Source organism: Apostichopus japonicus, chromosome 19 (assembly GCF_037975245.1).
Source record: "Apostichopus japonicus isolate 1M-3 chromosome 19, ASM3797524v1, whole genome shotgun sequence".
Lineage (NCBI taxonomy): Eukaryota > Metazoa > Echinodermata > Holothuroidea > Aspidochirotida > Stichopodidae > Apostichopus > Apostichopus japonicus.
This window is the reverse complement of record NC_092579.1, coordinates 22983277-23005808: the sequence shown is the minus strand read 5'-3', so window position 1 is coordinate 23005808 and position 22532 is coordinate 22983277. Positions and strand designations below refer to the sequence as shown.

At 34.3% G+C, this 22532-nt stretch overlaps 1 protein-coding gene across 1 annotated transcript in view; it reads left to right on the top strand.

Annotated features, from left to right (window-relative positions):
- Window positions 1-22532, top strand: part of LOC139960239 (uncharacterized) — a 150678-nt gene that overhangs the window by 67821 nt on the left and 60325 nt on the right. Inside the window, exons 62-108 of the mRNA XM_071958438.1 lie at window positions 261-377; window positions 543-656; window positions 936-1052; window positions 1626-1742; window positions 1939-2052; window positions 2331-2447; window positions 2930-3046; window positions 3243-3356; window positions 3639-3755; window positions 4340-4456; window positions 4664-4777; window positions 5056-5172; window positions 5750-5866; window positions 6064-6177; window positions 6460-6576; window positions 7161-7277; window positions 7485-7598; window positions 7877-7993; window positions 8577-8693; window positions 8900-9013; window positions 9292-9408; window positions 9991-10107; window positions 10315-10428; window positions 10707-10823; window positions 11407-11523; window positions 11730-11843; window positions 12127-12243; window positions 12827-12943; window positions 13150-13263; window positions 13542-13658; window positions 14242-14358; window positions 14566-14679; window positions 14963-15079; window positions 15663-15779; window positions 15977-16090; window positions 16369-16485; window positions 17071-17187; window positions 17395-17508; window positions 17787-17903; window positions 18743-18856; window positions 19140-19256; window positions 19840-19956; window positions 20154-20267; window positions 20546-20662; window positions 21248-21364; window positions 21572-21685; window positions 21964-22080. Coding sequence (XP_071814539.1) covers window positions 261-377; window positions 543-656; window positions 936-1052; window positions 1626-1742; window positions 1939-2052; window positions 2331-2447; window positions 2930-3046; window positions 3243-3356; window positions 3639-3755; window positions 4340-4456; window positions 4664-4777; window positions 5056-5172; window positions 5750-5866; window positions 6064-6177; window positions 6460-6576; window positions 7161-7277; window positions 7485-7598; window positions 7877-7993; window positions 8577-8693; window positions 8900-9013; window positions 9292-9408; window positions 9991-10107; window positions 10315-10428; window positions 10707-10823; window positions 11407-11523; window positions 11730-11843; window positions 12127-12243; window positions 12827-12943; window positions 13150-13263; window positions 13542-13658; window positions 14242-14358; window positions 14566-14679; window positions 14963-15079; window positions 15663-15779; window positions 15977-16090; window positions 16369-16485; window positions 17071-17187; window positions 17395-17508; window positions 17787-17903; window positions 18743-18856; window positions 19140-19256; window positions 19840-19956; window positions 20154-20267; window positions 20546-20662; window positions 21248-21364; window positions 21572-21685; window positions 21964-22080 — 5451 coding nt within the window. The remainder of the gene's footprint in view (window positions 1-260; window positions 378-542; window positions 657-935; window positions 1053-1625; window positions 1743-1938; window positions 2053-2330; window positions 2448-2929; window positions 3047-3242; window positions 3357-3638; window positions 3756-4339; window positions 4457-4663; window positions 4778-5055; window positions 5173-5749; window positions 5867-6063; window positions 6178-6459; window positions 6577-7160; window positions 7278-7484; window positions 7599-7876; window positions 7994-8576; window positions 8694-8899; window positions 9014-9291; window positions 9409-9990; window positions 10108-10314; window positions 10429-10706; window positions 10824-11406; window positions 11524-11729; window positions 11844-12126; window positions 12244-12826; window positions 12944-13149; window positions 13264-13541; window positions 13659-14241; window positions 14359-14565; window positions 14680-14962; window positions 15080-15662; window positions 15780-15976; window positions 16091-16368; window positions 16486-17070; window positions 17188-17394; window positions 17509-17786; window positions 17904-18742; window positions 18857-19139; window positions 19257-19839; window positions 19957-20153; window positions 20268-20545; window positions 20663-21247; window positions 21365-21571; window positions 21686-21963; window positions 22081-22532) is intronic.

The window sequence follows — 22532 nt, the reverse complement described above, 5'->3', positions numbered from 1 at the left end:
AAGCCACTAGTAGCTAATTTCTACTTTAAGATGATATGACAGCAAGTATCACTCTTAAATGAAGTTGCTGACCAATTTCAGACACTCTGTTGAAATGGTTATAGTACCTACATTATTGGCATTCTAGAATAGCATGTCAACACCTAATTATTCATCTATTTTGTTTCCTTGAAATTGCTGTTTGATCTGGAAGACAAATCTAAAGAAGTGTATATTAGATTGTCCTCAAATATTCCATCATTGTATCCATTAATCCACAGTCATCAGTCCCTGTGACCCTAATCCCTGTCTAAATGGTGCAGCTTGTACACCCACTGTTGGATCTGAGTTCACATGTACCTGTTTAGATGGCTTCACTGGGGACACCTGTGGAGACGGTACTTCCTTGCTTTACTTTTCCTATCATTCATGTCCATTTTGTTGTTGATGTCACTAATTTCAACTTAATATTCACTTTTCAAGTTTTAAGCACTCCTTAATATTTTTGTATGTTATCCTTGGTTCCATACAAGTAATATTACATTGTTTCATTGTACCATCAGTCATTCCTTGTAGCAGTGATCCTTGTCTGAATGGAGGAACTTGCTTTGACTTAGGTCTCACTGGGTTCTTTTGTCAGTGCCCAAGTGGCTTTGCAGGACAAACTTGTGAAACTGGTACGATATTAGTTAATTCTCTTTTCAAGACTTTGTTACACAGTTGGTAGAAAATTGTTTATAATTTGTAACACTTCAAACTGGTAACTGTACCTGTTTCCAATAGTAAAAAAGTATCTCTTCTGTGAAGCATATCTCTTGTTGAACTACATTGTATGTTCCATAAATTGTTACTCTATTTGTTATATTCACAATATTTCATATAATTCATTGAAAGTAGTTTTGAAGTTAACATAAATTTCATTGCTTCTTACTCATCATTCATCTATTAATCCACAGTCATTGATCCATGTGACACTAATCCCTGTATGAATGGAGCTACTTGCTCCTCTGTTGGTGGACTTAACTTCATCTGTGCCTGTCCTGATGGCTTTGAAGGAGATGTTTGTGATATAGGTATAGTTAATTTTCCTAACTAAAGTGACAGCTCTCCATACTGATTTTCAGATATCCTCCCCAACAGTTATTTGTCTGGACTTTGTAGTAATGATGTTACACAATTGGAAATTTGCTACGATATACAAAGTTCTCTTTTAGCGTCCCTTTGGAAACTATGATAGCAAACATCCTGTCTTTATCTGAATATCTATGCTCTGTCACACTGTTTATTAAATATAAATACTGTATCATTTTAGGAAGCATGCTGATGCAACAGTGTAACAGAAGTACTTAAAAGGAATGGAAGTTGACTAAAGATTAACTTTTAATATAGCAAAATCCATCGTACTGTCATGATAATAAACTGGTATTTACTCTGGGATGCTGAGTGACTTTATAGTCAACTAATTATTGTTGTTACTTCTTTTGTATGACTGTTCATGCATAATGAATATGCAAAATTACTATTAAAACTAGGAACCATTTGTAAATATTCATCATTTTTGTCAGCTGGAAGTTTTGTGTTCATCTTGTCAAATTAAATGTTTTATAGGATTTCTACACTCCATCATTGTATCCATTATTCCATAGTCGTTAATCCCTGTGACGCTAATCCCTGTCTTAATGGTGCAGCATGCACACCCACTATTGGAGCTCAGTTCACATGTACTTGCTTAGATGGATTCACTGGCAACCTCTGTGGAGATGGTAATTTTACCCTAAGCATTTTCGATCTTGTTGCACTTAATAACAAACAATTCGTTTCTTTTACCTTTATGGACCTCATTTCTGTAACTCATTGAAAACCTTTCTGAATTTCCAAGGTTTTAGCACTTCTTAATATTTTTGTATTTTATCCTTGGTTCCATTCAATTAACATTACATTGTTTCATTGTACCATCAGTCATTCCATGTAGCAGTGACCCTTGTCTAAATGGAGGGACTTGCATTGACCTAGGTCTCATCGCTTTCTTTTGTCAGTGCCCTAGTGGCTTTGCAGGACAAACTTGTGAAACTGGTACGATATTAATTAATTCTCTTCTCCAGACTTTGTTAAACAGTTGATAGAAAACTTGTTAATAATTTGTAACTCTGGAAACTGGTAATTGTACCTGTCCCTGATATTAAAGAGTATCCTTTTGTGAAGCATATCTCTAGTTGAACTACATTGTATGTTCCATAAATTGTTACTTTCTTTTTAATATTCACAAAATTTCACATACTTCACTGAAAGTAGTTTTGAAGTTAACATAAATTTCATTGAGTGTTACTCATCATTCATCTATTAATCCACAGTCATTGATCCATGTGACACTAATCCCTGTATGAATGGAGCCACTTGCTCCTCTCTTGGTGGACTTAACTTCATCTGTACCTGTTCTGATGGCTTTGAAGGAGATGTTTGCGATATAGGTATAGTTAATTTTCCTAACTTCAAGTGACAGCTCTCCATGCTGATCGTCAGATATCCTCCCCAACAGTTATTTTTCTAGACTGTCTGAATATGTATTCTCTGTCGCACTGTTTATTAAATATAAATACTGTATCAATTTAGGAAGCATGCTGATGCTGATGCAACAGTGTAACAGAAGTACTTAAAAGGAATGGAAGTTGACTAAAGATTAACTTTTGATATAACGAAATCCATCGTACTGTCATGAGAATAAACTGGTATTTACTCTGGGATGCTGAGTGACTTTATAGTCAACTAATTATTGTTGTTACTTCTTTTGTATGACTGTTCATGCATAATGAATATGCAACATTACTATTAAAACTAGGAACCATTTGTAAATATTCATCATTTTTGTCAATTGGAAGTTTTGTGTTCATCTTGTCAAATTAAATGTTTTATAGGATTTCTACACTCCATCATTGTATCCATTATTCCATAGTCGTTAATCCCTGTGACGCTAATCCCTGTCTTAATGGTGCAGCATGCACACCCACTATTGGAGCTCAGTTCACATGTACTTGCTTAGATGGATTCACTGGCAACCTCTGTGGAGATGGTAATTTTACCCTAAGCATTTTCGGTCTTGTTGCACTTAATAACAAATAATTCATTCATTTTACCTTTATGGACCTCATTTCTGAAACTCATTGAAAACCTTTCTGAATTTCCAAGGGTTTAGCACTTCTTAATATTTTTGTATTTTATCCTTGGTTCCATACAATTAATATAACATTGTTTCATTGTACCATCAGTCATTCCATGTAGCAGTGATCCTTGTCTGAATGGAGGAACTTGCTTTGACTTAGGTCTCAGCGCTTTCTTTTGTCAGTGCCTTAGTGGCTTTGCAGGACAAACTTGTGAAACTGGTACGATATAAGTTAATTCTCTTCTCTGACTTTGTTAAACAGTTGATAGAAAACTTGTTAATAATTTGTAACTCTGGAAACTGGTAATTGTACCTGTTCCTGATATTAAAAAAAATGTATCCCTTCTGTGAAGCATACCTCTTGTTGAACTACAGTGTATGTTCCATAAATTGTTAATCTCTTTGTTATATTCACAATATTTCACATACTTTACTGAAAGTAGTTTTGAAGTTAACATAAATTTCATAGAGTCTTACTCATCATTCATCTATTAATCCACAGTTGTTGATCCATGTGAAACTAATCCATGTATGAATGGAGCTACTTGCTCCTCTCTTGGTGGACTTAACTTCATCTGTACCTGTCCTGATGGCTTTGAAGGAGATGTTTGTGATATAGGTATAGTTAATTTTCATAACATCAAGTGACAGCTCTCCATACTGATCTTCAGATATCCTCCCCAACAGTTATTTGTCTAGACTTTGTAGTAATGATGTTACACAATTGGAAATTTGGTAGGATATTAAAAGTTCTCTATCAACGTCCCTTTAAAAACTATGATAGCAACCATCCTGTCTTTATCTGAATATCTATGCTCTGTCAAACTGATTATTCAGTATAAATACTGTATCAATTTAGGAAGCATACTGATGCAACATTGAAACAGAAGAACTTAGAAGGAATGGAAGAGTTGACTGAGACTAAATTTTAATAAAACAAACTCCTCATACTGCCTTGAGAATAAAAACTGGTTTTTACTCTGAGATGCTGAGTGAATTTATAGTCAACTAATTATTGTTGTCACTTGTTTTGTATGACTGTTCTTGCATAATGAATATGCAACATTAGTATTGAAATTAGGAAACCATGATTTGTAAAATATTCATCATTTTGGTCAATTGGAAGTTTTGTGTTAATCTGGACAAATGAAATGTTTCATAGGTTGTTTTCTACACTCCATCTTTGTATCCATTAATCCGTAGTCGTTAATCCCTGTGACGCTAATCCCTGTCTAAATGGTGCAGCATGCACACCCACTATTGGAGCTCAGTTCACATGTATTTGCTTAGATGGATTCACTGGCAACCTCTGTGGAGATGGTAATTTTCACTTTATTTGACCCTTAGCATTTTCAATCATTTGCACTTAATAACAAACAATTTCAAATCTTTCTATCTTTGTGGACCTCTTTTCTGAAACTCATTAAAAGCTTTCAGAATTTTCAAGGTTTTAGCCCTCCTTATTATTTTTGTATTTTATATTTGGTTCCATACAATTAACATTACATTGTTTCATTGTACCATCAGTCATTCCATGTAGCAGTGACCCTTGTCTAAATGGAGGGACTTGCATTGACCTAGGTCTCATCGCTTTCTTTTGTCAGTGCCCTAGTGGCTTTGCAGGACAAACTTGTGAAACTGGTACGATATTAGTTAATTCTCTTCTCCATACTTTGTTAAACAGTTGATAGAAAACTTGTTAATAATTTGTAACTCTGGAAACTGGTAATTGTACCTGTCCCTGATATTAAAGAGTATCCTTTTGTGAAGCATATCTCTAGTTGAACTACATTGTATGTTCCATAAATTGTTACTTTCTTTTTAATATTCACAAAATTTCACATACTTCACTGAAAGTAGTTTTGAAGTTAACATAAATTTCATTGAGTGTTACTCATCATTCATCTATTAATCCACAGTCATTGATCCATGTGACACTAATCCCTGTATGAATGGAGCTACTTGCTCCTCCCTTGGTGGACTTAACTTCATCTGTACCTGTCCTGATGGCTTTGAAGGAGATGTTTGTGATATAGGTATAGTTAATTTTCCTAACTAAAGTGACAACTCTCCATACTGATCTTCAGATATTCTCCCCAACAGTTATTTGTCTAGACTTTGTAGTAATGATGTTACACAATTGGAAATTTGGTAGGATATTTAAAGTTCTCTATCAACGTCCCTTTAAAAACTATGATTGCAACCATCCTGTCTTTATCTGAATATCTATGCTCTGTCAAACTGATTATTCAGTATAATTACCGTATCAATTTAGGAAGCATACTGATGCAACAGTGTAACATAAGACCTTTGAAGGAATGGAAGAGTCGACTAAGACTAGCTATTAATAAAACAAACTCCATGGTACCTGTCATGAGTAAAAAACTGGTTTTTACTCTGGGATGCTGAGTGAATTTATAGTCAATAATTATTGTTGTTACTTCTTTTGTATGCTGTTCTTGTGTAATGAATATACAACATTACTATTGATACTTGGTAACCATTTGTAATTATTCATCGTTTTTGTCAATTGAGAGTTTTGTGTTAATCTTGACAAGTTAATGTTCTATAGGTTGTTTTCAACACTCCATCTTTGTATCCATTAATCCATAGTCGTTAATCCCTGTGACGCTAATCCCTGTCTTAATGGTGCAGTATGTTCACCCACTATTGGAGCTCAGTTCACATGTACTTGCTTAGATGGATTCACTGGCAACCTCTGTGGAGATGGTAAGTTTACCTTAAGCATTTTCGATCATGTTGCACTTAATAATAAACAATTTCATATCCTTCTACCTTTATGGACCTCATTTCTGTAACTCATTAAAAGCTTTCCGAATTTTCAAGGTTTTAGCACTTCTTAATATTTTTGTATTTTATCCTTGGTTCCATACAATTAATATAACATTGTTTCATTGTACCATCAGTCATTCCATGTAGCAGTGATCCTTGTCTGAATGGAGGAACTTGCTTTGACTTAGGTCTCAGCGCTTTCTTTTGTCAGTGCCTTAGTGGCTTTGCAGGACAAACTTGTGAAACTGGTACGATATAAGTTAATTCTCTTCTCTGACTTTGTTAAACAGTTGATAGAAAACTTGTTAATAATTTGTAACTCTGGAAACTGGTAATTGTACCTGTTCCTGATATTAAAAAAAATGTATCCCTTCTGTGAAGCATACCTCTTGTTGAACTACATTGTATGTTCCATAAATTGTTAATCTCTTTGTTATATTCACAATATTTCACATACTTTACTGAAAGTAGTTTTGAAGTTAACATAAATTTCATAGAGTCTTACTCATCATTCATCTATTAATCCACAGTTGTTGATCCATGTGAAACTAATCCCTGTATGAATGGAGCTACTTGCTCCTCTCTTGGTGGACTTAACTTCATCTGTACCTGTCCTGATGGCTTTGAAGGAGATGTTTGTGATATAGGTATAGTTTATTTTCATAACATCAAGTGACAGCTCTCCATACTGATCTTCAGATATCCTCCCCAACAGTTATTTGACTAGACTTTGTAGTAATGATGTTACACAATTGGAAATTTGGTAGGATATTAAAAGTTCTCTTTCAACGTCCCTTTAAAAACTGTGATAGCAACCATCCTGTCTTTATCTGAATATCTATGCTCTGTCAAACTGATTATTCAGTATAAATACTGTATCAATTTAGGAAGCATACTGATGCAACATTGAAACAGAAGAACTTAGAAGGAATGGAAGAGTTGACTGAGACTAAATTTTAATAAAACAAACACCTTGTACTGCCTTGAGAATAAAAACTGGTTTTTACTCTGGGATGCTGAGTGAATTTATAGTCAACTAATTATTGTTGTCACTTGTTTTGTATGACTGTTCTTGCATAATGAATATGCAACATTAGTATTGAAATTAGGAAACCATGATTTGTAAAATATTCATCATTTTGGTCAATTGGAAGTTTTGTGTTAATCTGGACAAATGAAATGTTTCATAGGTTGTTTTCTACACTCCATCTTTGTATCCATTAATCCGTAGTCGTTAATCCCTGTGACGCTAATCCCTGTCTAAATGGTGCAGCATGCACACCCACTATTGGAGCTCAGTTCACATGTATTTGCTTAGATGGATTCACTGGCAACCTCTGTGGAGATGGTAATTTTCACTTTATTTGACCCTTAGCATTTTCAATCATTTGCACTTAATAACAAACAATTTCAAATCTTTCTATCTTTGTTGACCTCTTTTCTGAAACTCATTAAAAGCTTTCAGAATTTTCAAGGTTTTAGCCCTCCTTAATATTTTTGTATTTTATCCTTGGTTCCATACAATTAACATTACATTGTTTCATTGTACCATCAGTCATTCCATGTAGCAGTGACCCTTGTCTAAATGGAGGGACTTGCATTGACCTAGGTCTCATCGCTTTCTTTTGTCAGTGCCCTAGTGGCTTTGCAGGACAAACTTGTGAAACTGGTACGATATTAGTTAATTCTCTTCTCCATACTTTGTTAAACAGTTGATAGAAAACTTGTTAATAATTTGTACCTCTGGAAACTGGTAATTGTACCTGTCCCTGATATTAAAGAGTATCGTTTTGTGAAGCATATCTCTAGTTGAACTACATTGTATGTTCCATAAATTGTTACTCTCTTTGTTATATTCACAATATTTCACATACTTTACTGAAAGTAGTTTTGAAGTTAACATAAATTTCATTGAGTGTTACTCATCATTCATCTATTAATCCACAGTCATTGATCCATGTGACACTAATCCCTGTATGAATGGAGCTACTTGCTCCTCTCTTGGTGGACTTAACTTCATCTGTACCTGTCCTGATGGCTTTGAAGGAGATGTTTGTGATATAGGTATAGTTAATTTTCCTAACTAAAGTGACAGCTCTCCATGCTGATTTTCAGATATCCTCCCCAACAGCTATTTGTCTAGACTTTGTAGTAATGATGTTACGCAATTGGAAATTTGGTACTATATTAAAAGTTCTCTTTAAAAGTCCCTTTAACAACTATGATAGTAAACATCCTGTCTTTATCTGAATATCTATGCTCTGTCACACTGATTATTCAGTATAAATACTGTATCAATTTAGGAAGCATACTGATGCAACATTGAAACAGAAGCACTTAGAAGGATTGGAAGAGTTGACTGAGACTAAATTTTAATAAAACAAACTCCTCGTACTGCCTTGAGAATAAAAACTGGTTTTTACTCTGGGATGCTGAGTGAATTTATAGTCAACTAATTATTGTTGTCACTTGTTTTGTATGACTGTTCTTGCATAATGAATATGCAACATTAGTATTGAAATTAGGAAACCATGATTTGTAAAATATTCATCATTTTGGTCAATTGGAAGTTTTGTGTTAATCTGGACAAATGAAATGTTTCATAGGTTGTTTTCTACACTCCATCTTTGTATCCATTAATCCGTAGTCGTTAATCCCTGTGACGCTAATCCCTGTCTAAATGGTGCAGCATGCACACCCACTATTGGAGCTCAGTTCACATGTATTTGCTTAGATGGATTCACTGGCAACCTCTGTGGAGATGGTAATTTTCACTTTATTTGACCCTTAGCATTTTCAATCATTTGCACTTAATAACAAACAATTTCAAATCTTTCTATCTTTGTTGACCTCTTTTCTGAAACTCATTAAAAGCTTTCAGAATTTTCAAGGTTTTAGTCCTCCTTAATATTTTGTATTTTATATTTGGTTCCATACAATTAACATTACATTGTTTCATTGTACCATCAGTCATTCCATGTAGCAGTGACCCTTGTCTAAATGGAGGGACTTGCATTGACCTAGGTCTCATCGCTTTCTTTTGTCAGTGCCCTAGTGGCTTTGCAGGACAAACTTGTGAAACTGGTACGATATTAGTTAATTCTCTTCTCCATACTTTGTTAAACAGTTGATAGAAAACTTGTTAATAATTTGTACCTCTGGAAACTGGTAATTGTACCTGTCCCTGATATTAAAGAGTATCGTTTTGTGAAGCATATCTCTAGTTGAACTACATTGTATGTTCCATAAATTGTTACTCTCTTTGTTATATTCACAATATTTCACATACTTTACTGAAAGTAGTTTTGAAGTTAACATAAATTTCATTGAGTGTTACTCATCATTCATCTATTAATCCACAGTCATTGATCCATGTGACACTAATCCCTGTATGAATGGAGCTACTTGCTCCTCTCTTGGTGGACTTAACTTCATCTGTACCTGTCCTGATGGCTTTGAAGGAGATGTTTGCGATATAGGTATAGTTAATTTTCCTAACTAAAGTGACAGCTCTCCATGCTGATTTTCAGATATCCTCCCCAACAGCTATTTGTCTAGACTTTGTAGTAATGATGTTACGCAATTGGAAATTTGGTACTATATTAAAAGTTCTCTTTAAAAGTCCCTTTAACAACTATGATAGTAAACATCCTGTCTTTATCTGAATATCTATGCTCTGTCACACTGATTATTCAGTATAAATACTGTATCAATTTAGGAAGCATACTGATGCAACATTGAAACAGAAGCACTTAGAAGGATTGGAAGAGTTGACTGAGACTAAATTTTAATAAAACAAACTCCTCGTACTGCCTTGAGAATAAAAACTGGTTTTTACTCTGGGATGCTGAGTGAATTTATAGTCAACTAATTATTGTTGTCACTTGTTTTGTATGACTGTTCTTGCATAATGAATATGCAACATTAGTATTGAAATTAGGAAACCATGATTTGTAAAATATTCATCATTTTGGTCAATTGGAAGTTTTGTGTTAATCTGGACAAATGAAATGTTTCATAGGTTGTTTTCTACACTCCATTTTGTATCCATTAATCCGTAGTCGTTAATCCCTGTGACGCTAATCCCTGTCTAAATGGTGCAGCATGCACACCCACTATTGGAGCTCAGTTCACATGTATTTGCTTAGATGGATTCACTGGCAACCTCTGTGGAGATGGTAATTTTCACTTTATTTGACCCTTAGCATTTTCAATCATTTGCACTTAATAACAAACAATTTCAAATCTTTCTATCTTTGTTGACCTCTTTTCTGAAACTCATTAAAAGCTTTCAGAATTTTCAAGGTTTTAGCCCTCCTTAATATTTTTGTATTTTATCCTTGGTTCCATACAATTAACATTACATTGTTTCATTGTACCATCAGTCATTCCATGTAGCAGTGACCCTTGTCTAAATGGAGGGACTTGCATTGACCTAGGTCTCATCGCTTTCTTTTGTCAGTGCCCTAGTGGCTTTGCAGGACAAACTTGTGAAACTGGTACGATATTAGTTAATTCTCTTCTCCATACTTTGTTAAACAGTTGATAGAAAACTTGTTAATAATTTGTACCTCTGGAAACTGGTAATTGTACCTGTCCCTGATATTAAAGAGTATCGTTTTGTGAAGCATATCTCTAGTTGAACTACATTGTATGTTCCATAAATTGTTACTCTCTTTGTTATATTCACAATATTTCACATACTTTACTGAAAGTAGTTTTGAAGTTAACATAAATTTCATTGAGTGTTACTCATCATTCATCTATTAATCCACAGTCATTGATCCATGTGACACTAATCCCTGTATGAATGGAGCTACTTGCTCCTCTCTTGGTGGACTTAACTTCATCTGTACCTGTCCTGATGGCTTTGAAGGAGATGTTTGTGATATAGGTATAGTTAATTTTCCTAACTAAAGTGACAGCTCTCCATGCTGATTTTCAGATATCCTCCCCAACAGCTATTTGTCTAGACTTTGTAGTAATGATGTTACGCAATTGGAAATTTGGTACTATATTAAAAGTTCTCTTTAAAAGTCCCTTTAACAACTATGATAGTAAACATCCTGTCTTTATCTGAATATCTATGCTCTGTCACACTGATTATTCAGTATAAATACTGTATCAATTTAGGAAGCATACTGATGCAACATTGAAACAGAAGCACTTAGAAGGATTGGAAGAGTTGACTGAGACTAAATTTTAATAAAACAAACTCCTCGTACTGCCTTGAGAATAAAAACTGGTTTTTACTCTGGGATGCTGAGTGAATTTATAGTCAACTAATTATTGTTGTCACTTGTTTTGTATGACTGTTCTTGCATAATGAATATGCAACATTAGTATTGAAATTAGGAAACCATGATTTGTAAAATATTCATCATTTTGGTCAATTGGAAGTTTTGTGTTAATCTGGACAAATGAAATGTTTCATAGGTTGTTTTCTACACTCCATCTTTGTATCCATTAATCCGTAGTCGTTAATCCCTGTGACGCTAATCCCTGTCTAAATGGTGCAGCATGCACACCCACTATTGGAGCTCAGTTCACATGTATTTGCTTAGATGGATTCACTGGCAACCTCTGTGGAGATGGTAATTTTCACTTTATTTGACCCTTAGCATTTTCAATCATTTGCACTTAATAACAAACAATTTCAAATCTTTCTATCTTTGTTGACCTCTTTTCTGAAACTCATTAAAAGCTTTCAGAATTTTCAAGGTTTTAGTCCTCCTTAATATTTTGTATTTTATATTTGGTTCCATACAATTAACATTACATTGTTTCATTGTACCATCAGTCATTCCATGTAGCAGTGACCCTTGTCTAAATGGAGGGACTTGCATTGACCTAGGTCTCATCGCTTTCTTTTGTCAGTGCCCTAGTGGCTTTGCAGGACAAACTTGTGAAACTGGTACGATATTAGTTAATTCTCTTCTCCATACTTTGTTAAACAGTTGATAGAAAACTTGTTAATAATTTGTACCTCTGGAAACTGGTAATTGTACCTGTCCCTGATATTAAAGAGTATCGTTTTGTGAAGCATATCTCTAGTTGAACTACAGTACATTGTATGTTCCATAAATTGTTACTCTCGTTGTTATATTCACAATATTTCACATACTTTACTGAAAGTAGTTTTGAAGTTAACATAAATTTCATTGAGTGTTACTCATCATTCATCTATTAATCCACAGTCATTGATCCATGTGACACTAATCCCTGTATGAATGGAGCTACTTGCTCCTCTCTTGGTGGACTTAACTTCATCTGTACCTGTCCTGATGGCTTTGAAGGAGATGTTTGTGATATAGGTATAGTTAATTTTCCTAACTAAAGTGACAGCTCTCCATGCTGATTTTCAGATATCCTCCCCAACAGTTATTTGTCTAGACTTTGTAGTAATGATGTAACACAATTGGATATTTGGTACGATATTAAAAGTTCTCTTTCAACGTCCCTTTAACAACTATGATAGTAAACATCCTGTCTTTATCTGAATATCTATGCTCTGTCACACTGATTATTCAGTATAAATACTGTATCAATTTAGGAAGCATACTGATGCAACATTGAAACAGAAGAACTTAGAAGGAATGGAAGAGTTGACTGAGACTAAATTTTAGTAAAAGAAACTCCTCGTACTGCCTTGAGAATAAAAACTGGTTTTTACTCTGGGATGCTGAGTGAATTTATAGTCAACTAATTATTGTTGTCACTTCTTTTGTATGACTGTTCTTGCATAATGAATATGCAACATTAGTATTGAAATTAGGAAACCATGATTTGTAAAATATTCATCATTTTGGTCAATTGGAAGTTTTGTGTTAATCTGGACAAATGAAATGTTTCATAGGTTGTTTTCTACACTCCATCTTTGTATCCATTAATCCGTAGTCGTTAATCCCTGTGACGCTAATCCCTGTCTAAATGGTGCAGCATGCACACCCACTATTGGAGCTCAGTTCACATGTATTTGCTTAGATGGATTCACTGGCAACCTCTGTGGAGATGGTAATTTTCACTTTATTTGACCCTTAGCATTTTCAATCATTTGCACTTAATAACAAACAATTTCAAATCTTTCTATCTTTGTTGACCTCTTTTCTGAAACTCATTAAAAGCTTTCAGAATTTTCAAGGTTTTAGTCCTCCTTAATATTTTGTATTTTATATTTGGTTCCATACAATTAACATTACATTGTTTCATTGTACCATCAGTCATTCCATGTAGCAGTGACCCTTGTCTAAATGGAGGGACTTGCATTGACCTAGGTCTCATCGCTTTCTTTTGTCAGTGCCCTAGTGGCTTTGCAGGACAAACTTGTGAAACTGGTACGATATTAGTTAATTCTCTTCTCCATACTTTGTTAAACAGTTGATAGAAAACTTGTTAATAATTTGTACCTCTGGAAACTGGTAATTGTACCTGTCCCTGATATTAAAGAGTATCGTTTTGTGAAGCATATCTCTAGTTGAACTACATTGTATGTTCCATAAATTGTTACTCTCTTTGTTATATTCACAATATTTCACATACTTTACTGAAAGTAGTTTTGAAGTTAACATAAATTTCATTGAGTGTTACTCATCATTCATCTATTAATCCACAGTCATTGATCCATGTGACACTAATCCCTGTATGAATGGAGCTACTTGCTCCTCTCTTGGTGGACTTAACTTCATCTGTACCTGTCCTGATGGCTTTGAAGGAGATGTTTGCGATATAGGTATAGTTAATTTTCCTAACTAAAGTGACAGCTCTCCATGCTGATTTTCAGATATCCTCCCCAACAGCTATTTGTCTAGACTTTGTAGTAATGATGTTACGCAATTGGAAATTTGGTACTATATTAAAAGTTCTCTTTAAAAGTCCCTTTAACAACTATGATAGTAAACATCCTGTCTTTATCTGAATATCTATGCTCTGTCACACTGATTATTCAGTATAAATACTGTATCAATTTAGGAAGCATACTGATGCAACATTGAAACAGAAGCACTTAGAAGGATTGGAAGAGTTGACTGAGACTAAATTTTAATAAAACAAACTCCTCGTACTGCCTTGAGAATAAAAACTGGTTTTTACTCTGGGATGCTGAGTGAATTTATAGTCAACTAATTATTGTTGTCACTTGTTTTGTATGACTGTTCTTGCATAATGAATATGCAACATTAGTATTGAAATTAGGAAACCATGATTTGTAAAATATTCATCATTTTGGTCAATTGGAAGTTTTGTGTTAATCTGGACAAATGAAATGTTTCATAGGTTGTTTTCTACACTCCATCTTTGTATCCATTAATCCGTAGTCGTTAATCCCTGTGACGCTAATCCCTGTCTAAATGGTGCAGCATGCACACCCACTATTGGAGCTCAGTTCACATGTATTTGCTTAGATGGATTCACTGGCAACCTCTGTGGAGATGGTAATTTTCACTTTATTTGACCCTTAGCATTTTCAATCATTTGCACTTAATAACAAACAATTTCAAATCTTTCTATCTTTGTTGACCTCTTTTCTGAAACTCATTAAAAGCTTTCAGAATTTTCAAGGTTTTAGCCCTCCTTAATATTTTCGTATTTTATATTTGGTTCCATACAATTAACATTACATTGTTTCATTGTACCATCAGTCATTCCATGTAGCAGTGACCCTTGTCTAAATGGAGGGACTTGCATTGACCTAGGTCTCATCGCTTTCTTTTGTCAGTGCCCTAGTGGCTTTGCAGGACAAACTTGTGAAACTGGTACGATATTAGTTAATTCTCTTCTCCATACTTTGTTAAACAGTTGATAGAAAACTTGTTAATAATTTGTACCTCTGGAAACTGGTAATTGTACCTGTCCCTGATATTAAAGAGTATCGTTTTGTGAAGCATATCTCTAGTTGAACTACAGTACATTGTATGTTCCATAAATTGTTACTCTCTTTGTTATATTCACAATATTTCACATACTTTACTGAAAGTAGTTTTGAAGTTAACATAAATTTCATTGAGTGTTACTCATCATTCATCTATTAATCCACAGTCATTGATCCATGTGACACTAATCCCTGTATGAATGGAGCTACTTGCTCCTCTCTTGGTGGACTTAACTTCATCTGTACCTGTCCTGATGGCTTTGAAGGAGATGTTTGTGATATAGGTATAGTTAATTTTCCTAACTAAAGTGACAGCTCTCCATGCTGATTTTCAGATATCCTCCCCAACAGTTATTTGTCTAGACTTTGTAGTAATGATGTAACACAATTGGATATTTGGTACGATATTAAAAGTTCTCTTTCAACGTCCCTTTAACAACTATGATAGTAAACATCCTGTCTTTATCTGAATATCTATGCTCTGTCACACTGATTATTCAGTATAAATACTGTATCAATTTAGGAAGCATACTGATGCAACATTGAAACAGAAGAACTTAGAAGGAATGGAAGAGTTGACTGAGACTAAATTTTAGTAAAATAAACTCCTCGTACTGCCTTGAGAATAAAAACTGGTTTTTACTCTGGGATGCTGAGTGAATTTATAGTCAACTAATTATTGTTGTCACTTCTTTTGTATGACTGTTCTTGCATAATGAATATGCAACATTAGTATTGAAATTAGGAAACCATGATTTGTAAAATATTCATCATTTTGGTCAATTGGAAGTTTTGTGTTAATCTGGACAAATGAAATGTTTCATAGGTTGTTTTCTACACTCCATCTTTGTATCCATTAATCCGTAGTCGTTAATCCCTGTGACGCTAATCCCTGTCTAAATGGTGCAGCATGCACACCCACTATTGGAGCTCAGTTCACATGTACTTGCTTAGATGGATTCACTGGCAACCTCTGTGGAGATGGTAATTTTACCCTAAGCATTTTCGATCTTGTTAATCTTAATAACAAACAATTTCATATCCTTCTTCCTTTATGGACCACATTTCTGTAACTCATTAAAACCTTTCTGAATTTCCAAGGTTTTAGCACTTCTTAATATTTTTGTATTTTATCCTTGGTTCCATTCAATTAACATTACATTGTTACATTGTACCATCAGTCATTCCATGTAGCAGTAATCCTTGTCTAAATGGAGGGACTTGCATTGACCTAGGTCTCAGCGCTTTCTTTTGTCAGTGCCTTAGTGGCTTTGCTGGACAAACTTGTGAAACTGGTACGATATTAGTTAATTCTCTTCTCCAGACTTTGTTAAACTGTTGATAGAAAACTTGTTAATAATTTGTAACTCTGGAAACTGGTAATTGAACCTGTCTCTGATATTAAAGATTATCCTTTTGTGAAGCATATCTCTAGTTGAACTACATTATATGTTCCATAAATTGTTACTCTCTTTGTTATATCCACAATATTTCACATACTTCACTGAAAGTAGTTTTGAAGTTAACATAAATTTCATTGAGTGTTACTCATCATTCATCTATTAATCCACAGTCATTGATCCATGTGACACTAATCCCTGTATGAATGGAGCCACTTGCTCCTCTCTTGGTGGACTTAACTTCATCTGTACCTGTCCTGATGGCTTTGAAGGAGATGTTTGTGATATAGGTATAGTTAGTTTTCCTAACATCAAGTGTCAGCTCTCCATGCTGATTGTCAGATATCCTCCCCAACAGTTATTTGTCTAGACTTTGTAGTAATGATGTAACACAATTGGATATTTGGTACGATATTAAAAGATCTCTTTCAATGTCCCTTTAACAACTATGATAGTAAACATCCTGTCTTTATCTGAATATCTATGCTCTGTCACACTGATTATTCAGTATAAATACTGTGTCAATTTAGGAAGCATACTGATGCAACATTGAAACAGAAGAACTTAGAAGGAATGGAAGAGTTGACTGAGACTAAATTTTAATAAAACAAACTCCTCGTACTGCCTTGAGAATAAAAACTGGTTTTTACTCTGGGATGCTGAGTGAATTTATAGTCAACTAATTATTGTTGTCACTTGTTTTGTATGACTGTTCTTGCATAATGAATATGCAACATTAGTATTGAAATTAGGAAACCATGATTTGTAAAATATTCATCATTTTGGTCAATTGGAAGTTTTGTGTTAATCTGGACAAATGAAATGTTTCATAGGTTGTTTTTCTACACTCCATCTTTGTATCCATTAATCCGTAGTCGTTAATCCCTGTGACGCTAATCCCTGTCTAAATGGTGCAGCATGCACACCCACTATTGGAGCTCAGTTCACATGTATTTGCTTAGATGGATTCACTGGCAACCTCTGTGGAGATGGTAATTTTCACTTTATTTGACCCTTAGCATTTTCAATCATTTGCACTTAATAACAAACAATTTCAAATCTTTCTATCTTTGTGGACCTCTTTTCTGAAACTCATTAAAACCTTTCTGAATTTCCAAGGTTTTAGCCCTCCTTATTATTTTTGTATTTTATCCTTGGTTCCATACAATTAATATAACATTGTTTCATTGTACCATCAGTCATTCCATGTAGCAGTGATCCTTGTCTGAATGGAGGAACTTGCTTTGACTTAGGTCTCAGCGCTTTCTTTTGTCAGTGCCCTAGTGGCTTTGCAGGACAAACTTGTGAAATTGGTACGATATTAGTTAATTCTCTTCTCCAGACTTTGTTAAACAGTTGATAGAAAACTTGTTAATAATTTGTAACTCTGGAAACTGGTAATTGTATCTGTCCCTGATATTAAAGAGTATCCTTTTGTGAAGCATATCTCTAGTTGAACTACATTGTATGTTCCATAAATTGTTACTCTCTTTTTTATATTCACAATATTTCACATACTTCACTGAAAGTAGTTTTGAAATTAACATAAATTTCATTGAGTGTTACTCATCATTCATCTATTAATCCACAGTCATTGATCCATGTGACACTAATCCCTGTATGAATGGAGCTACTTGCTCCTCTCTTGGTGGACTTAACTTCACCTGTACCTGTCCTGATGGCTTTGAAGGAGATGTTTGCGATATAGGTATAGTTATTTTCCTAATATCAAGTGACAGCTCTCCATGCTGATTTTCAGATATCCTCCCCAACAGTTATTTGTCTGGACTTTGTAGAAATGATGTTACACAATTGGAAATTTGCTACGATATACAAAGTTCTCTTTTAGCGTCCCTTTGAAAACTATGATAGCAAACATCTGTCTTGATCTGAATATCTATGGAACAGAAGAACCTAGAAGGAATGGAAGAGTTGACTAAGACTAACATTAAATATAACAAAATCCATCGTACTGTCATGAGAATAAACTGGTATTTACTCTGGGATGCTGAGTGACTTTATAGTCAACTAATTATTGTTGTCACTTCTTTTGTATGACTGTTCTTGCATAATGAATATGCAACATTAGTATTGAAATTAGGAAACCATGATTTGTAAAATATTCATCATTTTGGTCAATTGGAAGTTTTGTGTTAATCTGGACAAATGAAATGTTTCATAGGTTGTTTTCTACACTCCATCTTTGTATCCATTAATCCGTAGTCGTTAATCCCTGTGACGCTAATCCCTGTCTAAATGGTGCAGCATGCACACCCACTATTGGAGCTCAGTTCACATGTATTTGCTTAGATCAATTCATTGGCAACCTCTGTGGAGATGGTAATTTTCACTTTATTTGACCCTTAGCATTTTCAATCATTTGCACTTAATAACAAACAATTTCAAATCTTTCTATCTTTGTTGACCTCTTTTCTGAAACTCATTAAAAGCTTTCAGAATTTTCAAGGTTTTAGCCCTCCATAATATTTTCGTATTTTATATTTGGTTCCATACAATTAACATTACATTGTTTCATTGTACCATCAGTCATTCCATGTAGCAGTGACCCTTGTCTAAATGGAGGGACTTGCATTGACCTAGGTCTCATCGCTTTCTTTTGTCAGTGCCCTAGTGGCTTTGCAGGACAAACTTGTGAAACTGGTACGATATTAGTTAATTCTCTTCTCCATACTTTGTTAAACAGTTGATAGAAAACTTGTTAATAATTTGTACCTCTGGAAACTGGTAATTGTACCTGTCCCTGATATTAAAGAGTATCGTTTTGTGAAGCATATCTCTAGTTGAACTACAGTACATTGTATGTTCCATAAATTGTTACTCTCGTTGTTATATTCACAATATTTCACATACTTTACTGAAAGTAGTTTTGAAGTTAACATAAATTTCATTGAGTGTTACTCATCATTCATCTATTAATCCACAGTCATTGATCCATGTGACACTAATCCCTGTATGAATGGAGCTACTTGCTCCTCTCTTGGTGGACTTAACTTCATCTGTACCTGTCCTGATGGCTTTGAAGGAGATGTTTGTGATATAGGTATAGTTAATTTTCCTAACTAAAGTGACAGCTCTCCATGCTGATTTTCAGATATCCTCCCCAACAGTTATTTGTCTAGACTTTGTAGTAATGATGTAACACAATTGGATATTTGGTACGATATTAAAAGTTCTCTTTCAACGTCCCTTTAACAACTATGATAGTAAACATCCTGTCTTTATCTGAATATCTATGCTCTGTCACACTGATTATTCAGTATAAATACTGTATCAATTTAGGAAGCATACTGATGCAACATTGAAACAGAAGAACTTAGAAGGAATGGAAGAGTTGACTGAGACTAAATTTTAGTAAAAGAAACTCCTCGTACTGCCTTGAGAATAAAAACTGGTTTTTACTCTGGGATGCTGAGTGAATTTATAGTCAACTAATTATTGTTGTCACTTCTTTTGTATGACTGTTCTTGCATAATGAATATGCAACATTAGTATTGAAATTAGGAAACCATGATTTGTAAAATATTCATCATTTTGGTCAATTGGAAGTTTTGTGTTAATCTGGACAAATGAAATGTTTCATAGGTTGTTTTCTACACTCCATCTTTGTATCCATTAATCCGTAGTCGTTAATCCCTGTGACGCTAATCCCTGTCTAAATGGTGCAGCATGCACACCCACTATTGGAGCTCAGTTCACATGTACTTGCTTAGATGGATTCACTGGCAACCTCTGTGGAGATGGTAATTTTACCCTAAGCATTTTCGATCTTGTTAATCTTAATAACAAACAATTTCATATCCTTCTTCCTTTATGGACCACATTTCTGTAACTCATTAAAACCTTTCTGAATTTCCAAGGTTTTAGCACTTCTTAATATTTTTGTATTTTATCCTTGGTTCCATTCAATTAACATTACATTGTTACATTGTACCATCAGTCATTCCATGTAGCAGTAATCCTTGTCTAAATGGAGGGACTTGCATTGACCTAGGTCTCAGCGCTTTCTTTTGTCAGTGCCTTAGTGGCTTTGCTGGACAAACTTGTGAAACTGGTACGATATTAGTTAATTCTCTTCTCCAGACTTTGTTAAACTGTTGATAGAAAACTTGTTAATAATTTGTAACTCTGGAAACTGGTAATTGAACTTGTCTCTGATATTAAAGATTATCCTTTTGTGAAGCATATCTCTAGTTGAACTACATTATATGTTCCATAAATTGTTACTCTCTTTGTTATATCCACAATATTTCACATACTTCACTGAAAGTAGTTTTGAAGTTAACATAAATTTCATTGAGTGTTACTCATCATTCATCTATTAATCCACAGTCATTGATCCATGTGACACTAATCCCTGTATGAATGGAGCCACTTGCTCCTCTCTTGGTGGACTTAACTTCATCTGTACCTGTCCTGATGGCTTTGAAGGAGATGTTTGTGATATAGGTATAGTTAGTTTTCCTAACATCAAGTGTCAGCTCTCCATGCTGATTGTCAGATATCCTCCCCAACAGTTATTTGTCTAGACTTTGTAGTAATGATGTAACACAATTGGATATTTGGTACGATATTAAAAGATCTCTTTCAATGTCCCTTTAACAACTATGATAGTAAACATCCTGTCTTTATCTGAATATCTATGCTCTGTCACACTGATTATTCAGTATAAATACTGTATCAATTTAGGAAGCATACTGATGCAACATTGAAACAGAAGAACTTAGAAGGAATGGAAGAGTTGACTGAGACTAAATTTTAATAAAACAAACTCCTCGTACTGCCTTGAGAATAAAAACTGGTTTTTACTCTGGGATGCTGAGTGAATTTATAGTCAACTAATTATTGTTGTCACTTCTTTTGTATGACTGTTCTTGCATAATGAATATGCAACATTAGTATTGAAATTAGGAAACCATGATTTGTAAAATATTCATCATTTTGGTCAATTGGAAGTTTTGTGTTAATCTGGACAAATGAAATGTTTCATAGGTTGTTTTTCTACACTCCATCTTTGTATCCATTAATTCGTAGTCGTTAATCCCTGTGACGCTAATCCCTGTCTAAATGGTGCAGCATGCACACCCACTATTGGAGCTCAGTTCACATGTATTTGCTTAGATGGATTCACTGGCAACCTCTGTGGAGATGGTAATTTTCACTTTATTTGACCCTTAGCATTTTCAATCATTTGCACTTAATAACAAACAATTTCAAATCTTTCTATCTTTGTGGACCTCTTTTCTGAAACTCATTAAAACCTTTCTGAATTTCCAAGGTTTTAGCCCTCCTTATTATTTTTGTATTTTATCCTTGGTTCCATACAATTAATATAACATTGTTTCATTGTACCATCAGTCATTCCATGTAGCAGTGATCCTTGTCTGAATGGAGGAACTTGCTTTGACTTAGGTCTCAGCGCTTTCTTTTGTCAGTGCCCTAGTGGCTTTGCAGGACAAACTTGTGAAATTGGTACGATATTAGTTAATTCTCTTCTCCAGACTTTGTTAAACAGTTGATAGAAAACTTGTTAATAATTTGTAACTCTGGAAACTGGTAATTGTATCTGTCCCTGATATTAAAGAGTATCCTTTTGTGAAGCATATCTCTAGTTGAACTACATTGTATGTTCCATAAATTGTTACTCTCTTTTTTATATTCACAATATTTCACATACTTCACTGAAAGTAGTTTTGAAATTAACATAAATTTCATTGAGTGTTACTCATCATTCATCTATTAATCCACAGTCATTGATCCATGTGACACTAATCCCTGTATGAATGGAGCTACTTGCTCCTCTCTTGGTGGACTTAACTTCATCTGTACCTGTCCTGATGGCTTTGAAGGAGATGTTTGCGATATAGGTATAGTTAATTTTCCTAATATCAAGTGACAGCTCTCCATGCTGATCTTCAGATATCCTCCCCAACAGTTATTTGTCTGGACTTTGTAGAAATGATGTTACACAATTGGAAATTTGCTACGATATACAAAGTTCTCTTTTAGCGTCCCTTTGAAAACTATGATAGCAAACATCCTGTCTTGATCTGAATATCTATGGAACAGAAGAACCTAGAAGGAATGGAAGAGTTGACTAAGACTAACATTAAATATAACAAAATCCATCGTACTGTCATGAGAATAAACTGGTATTTACTCTGGGATGCTGAGTGACTTTATAGTCAACTAATTATTGTTGTCACTTCTTTTGTATGACTGTTCTTGCATAATGAATATGCAACATTAGTATTGAAATTAGGAAACCATGATTTGTAAAATATTCATCATTTTGGTCAATTGGAAGTTTTGTGTTAAT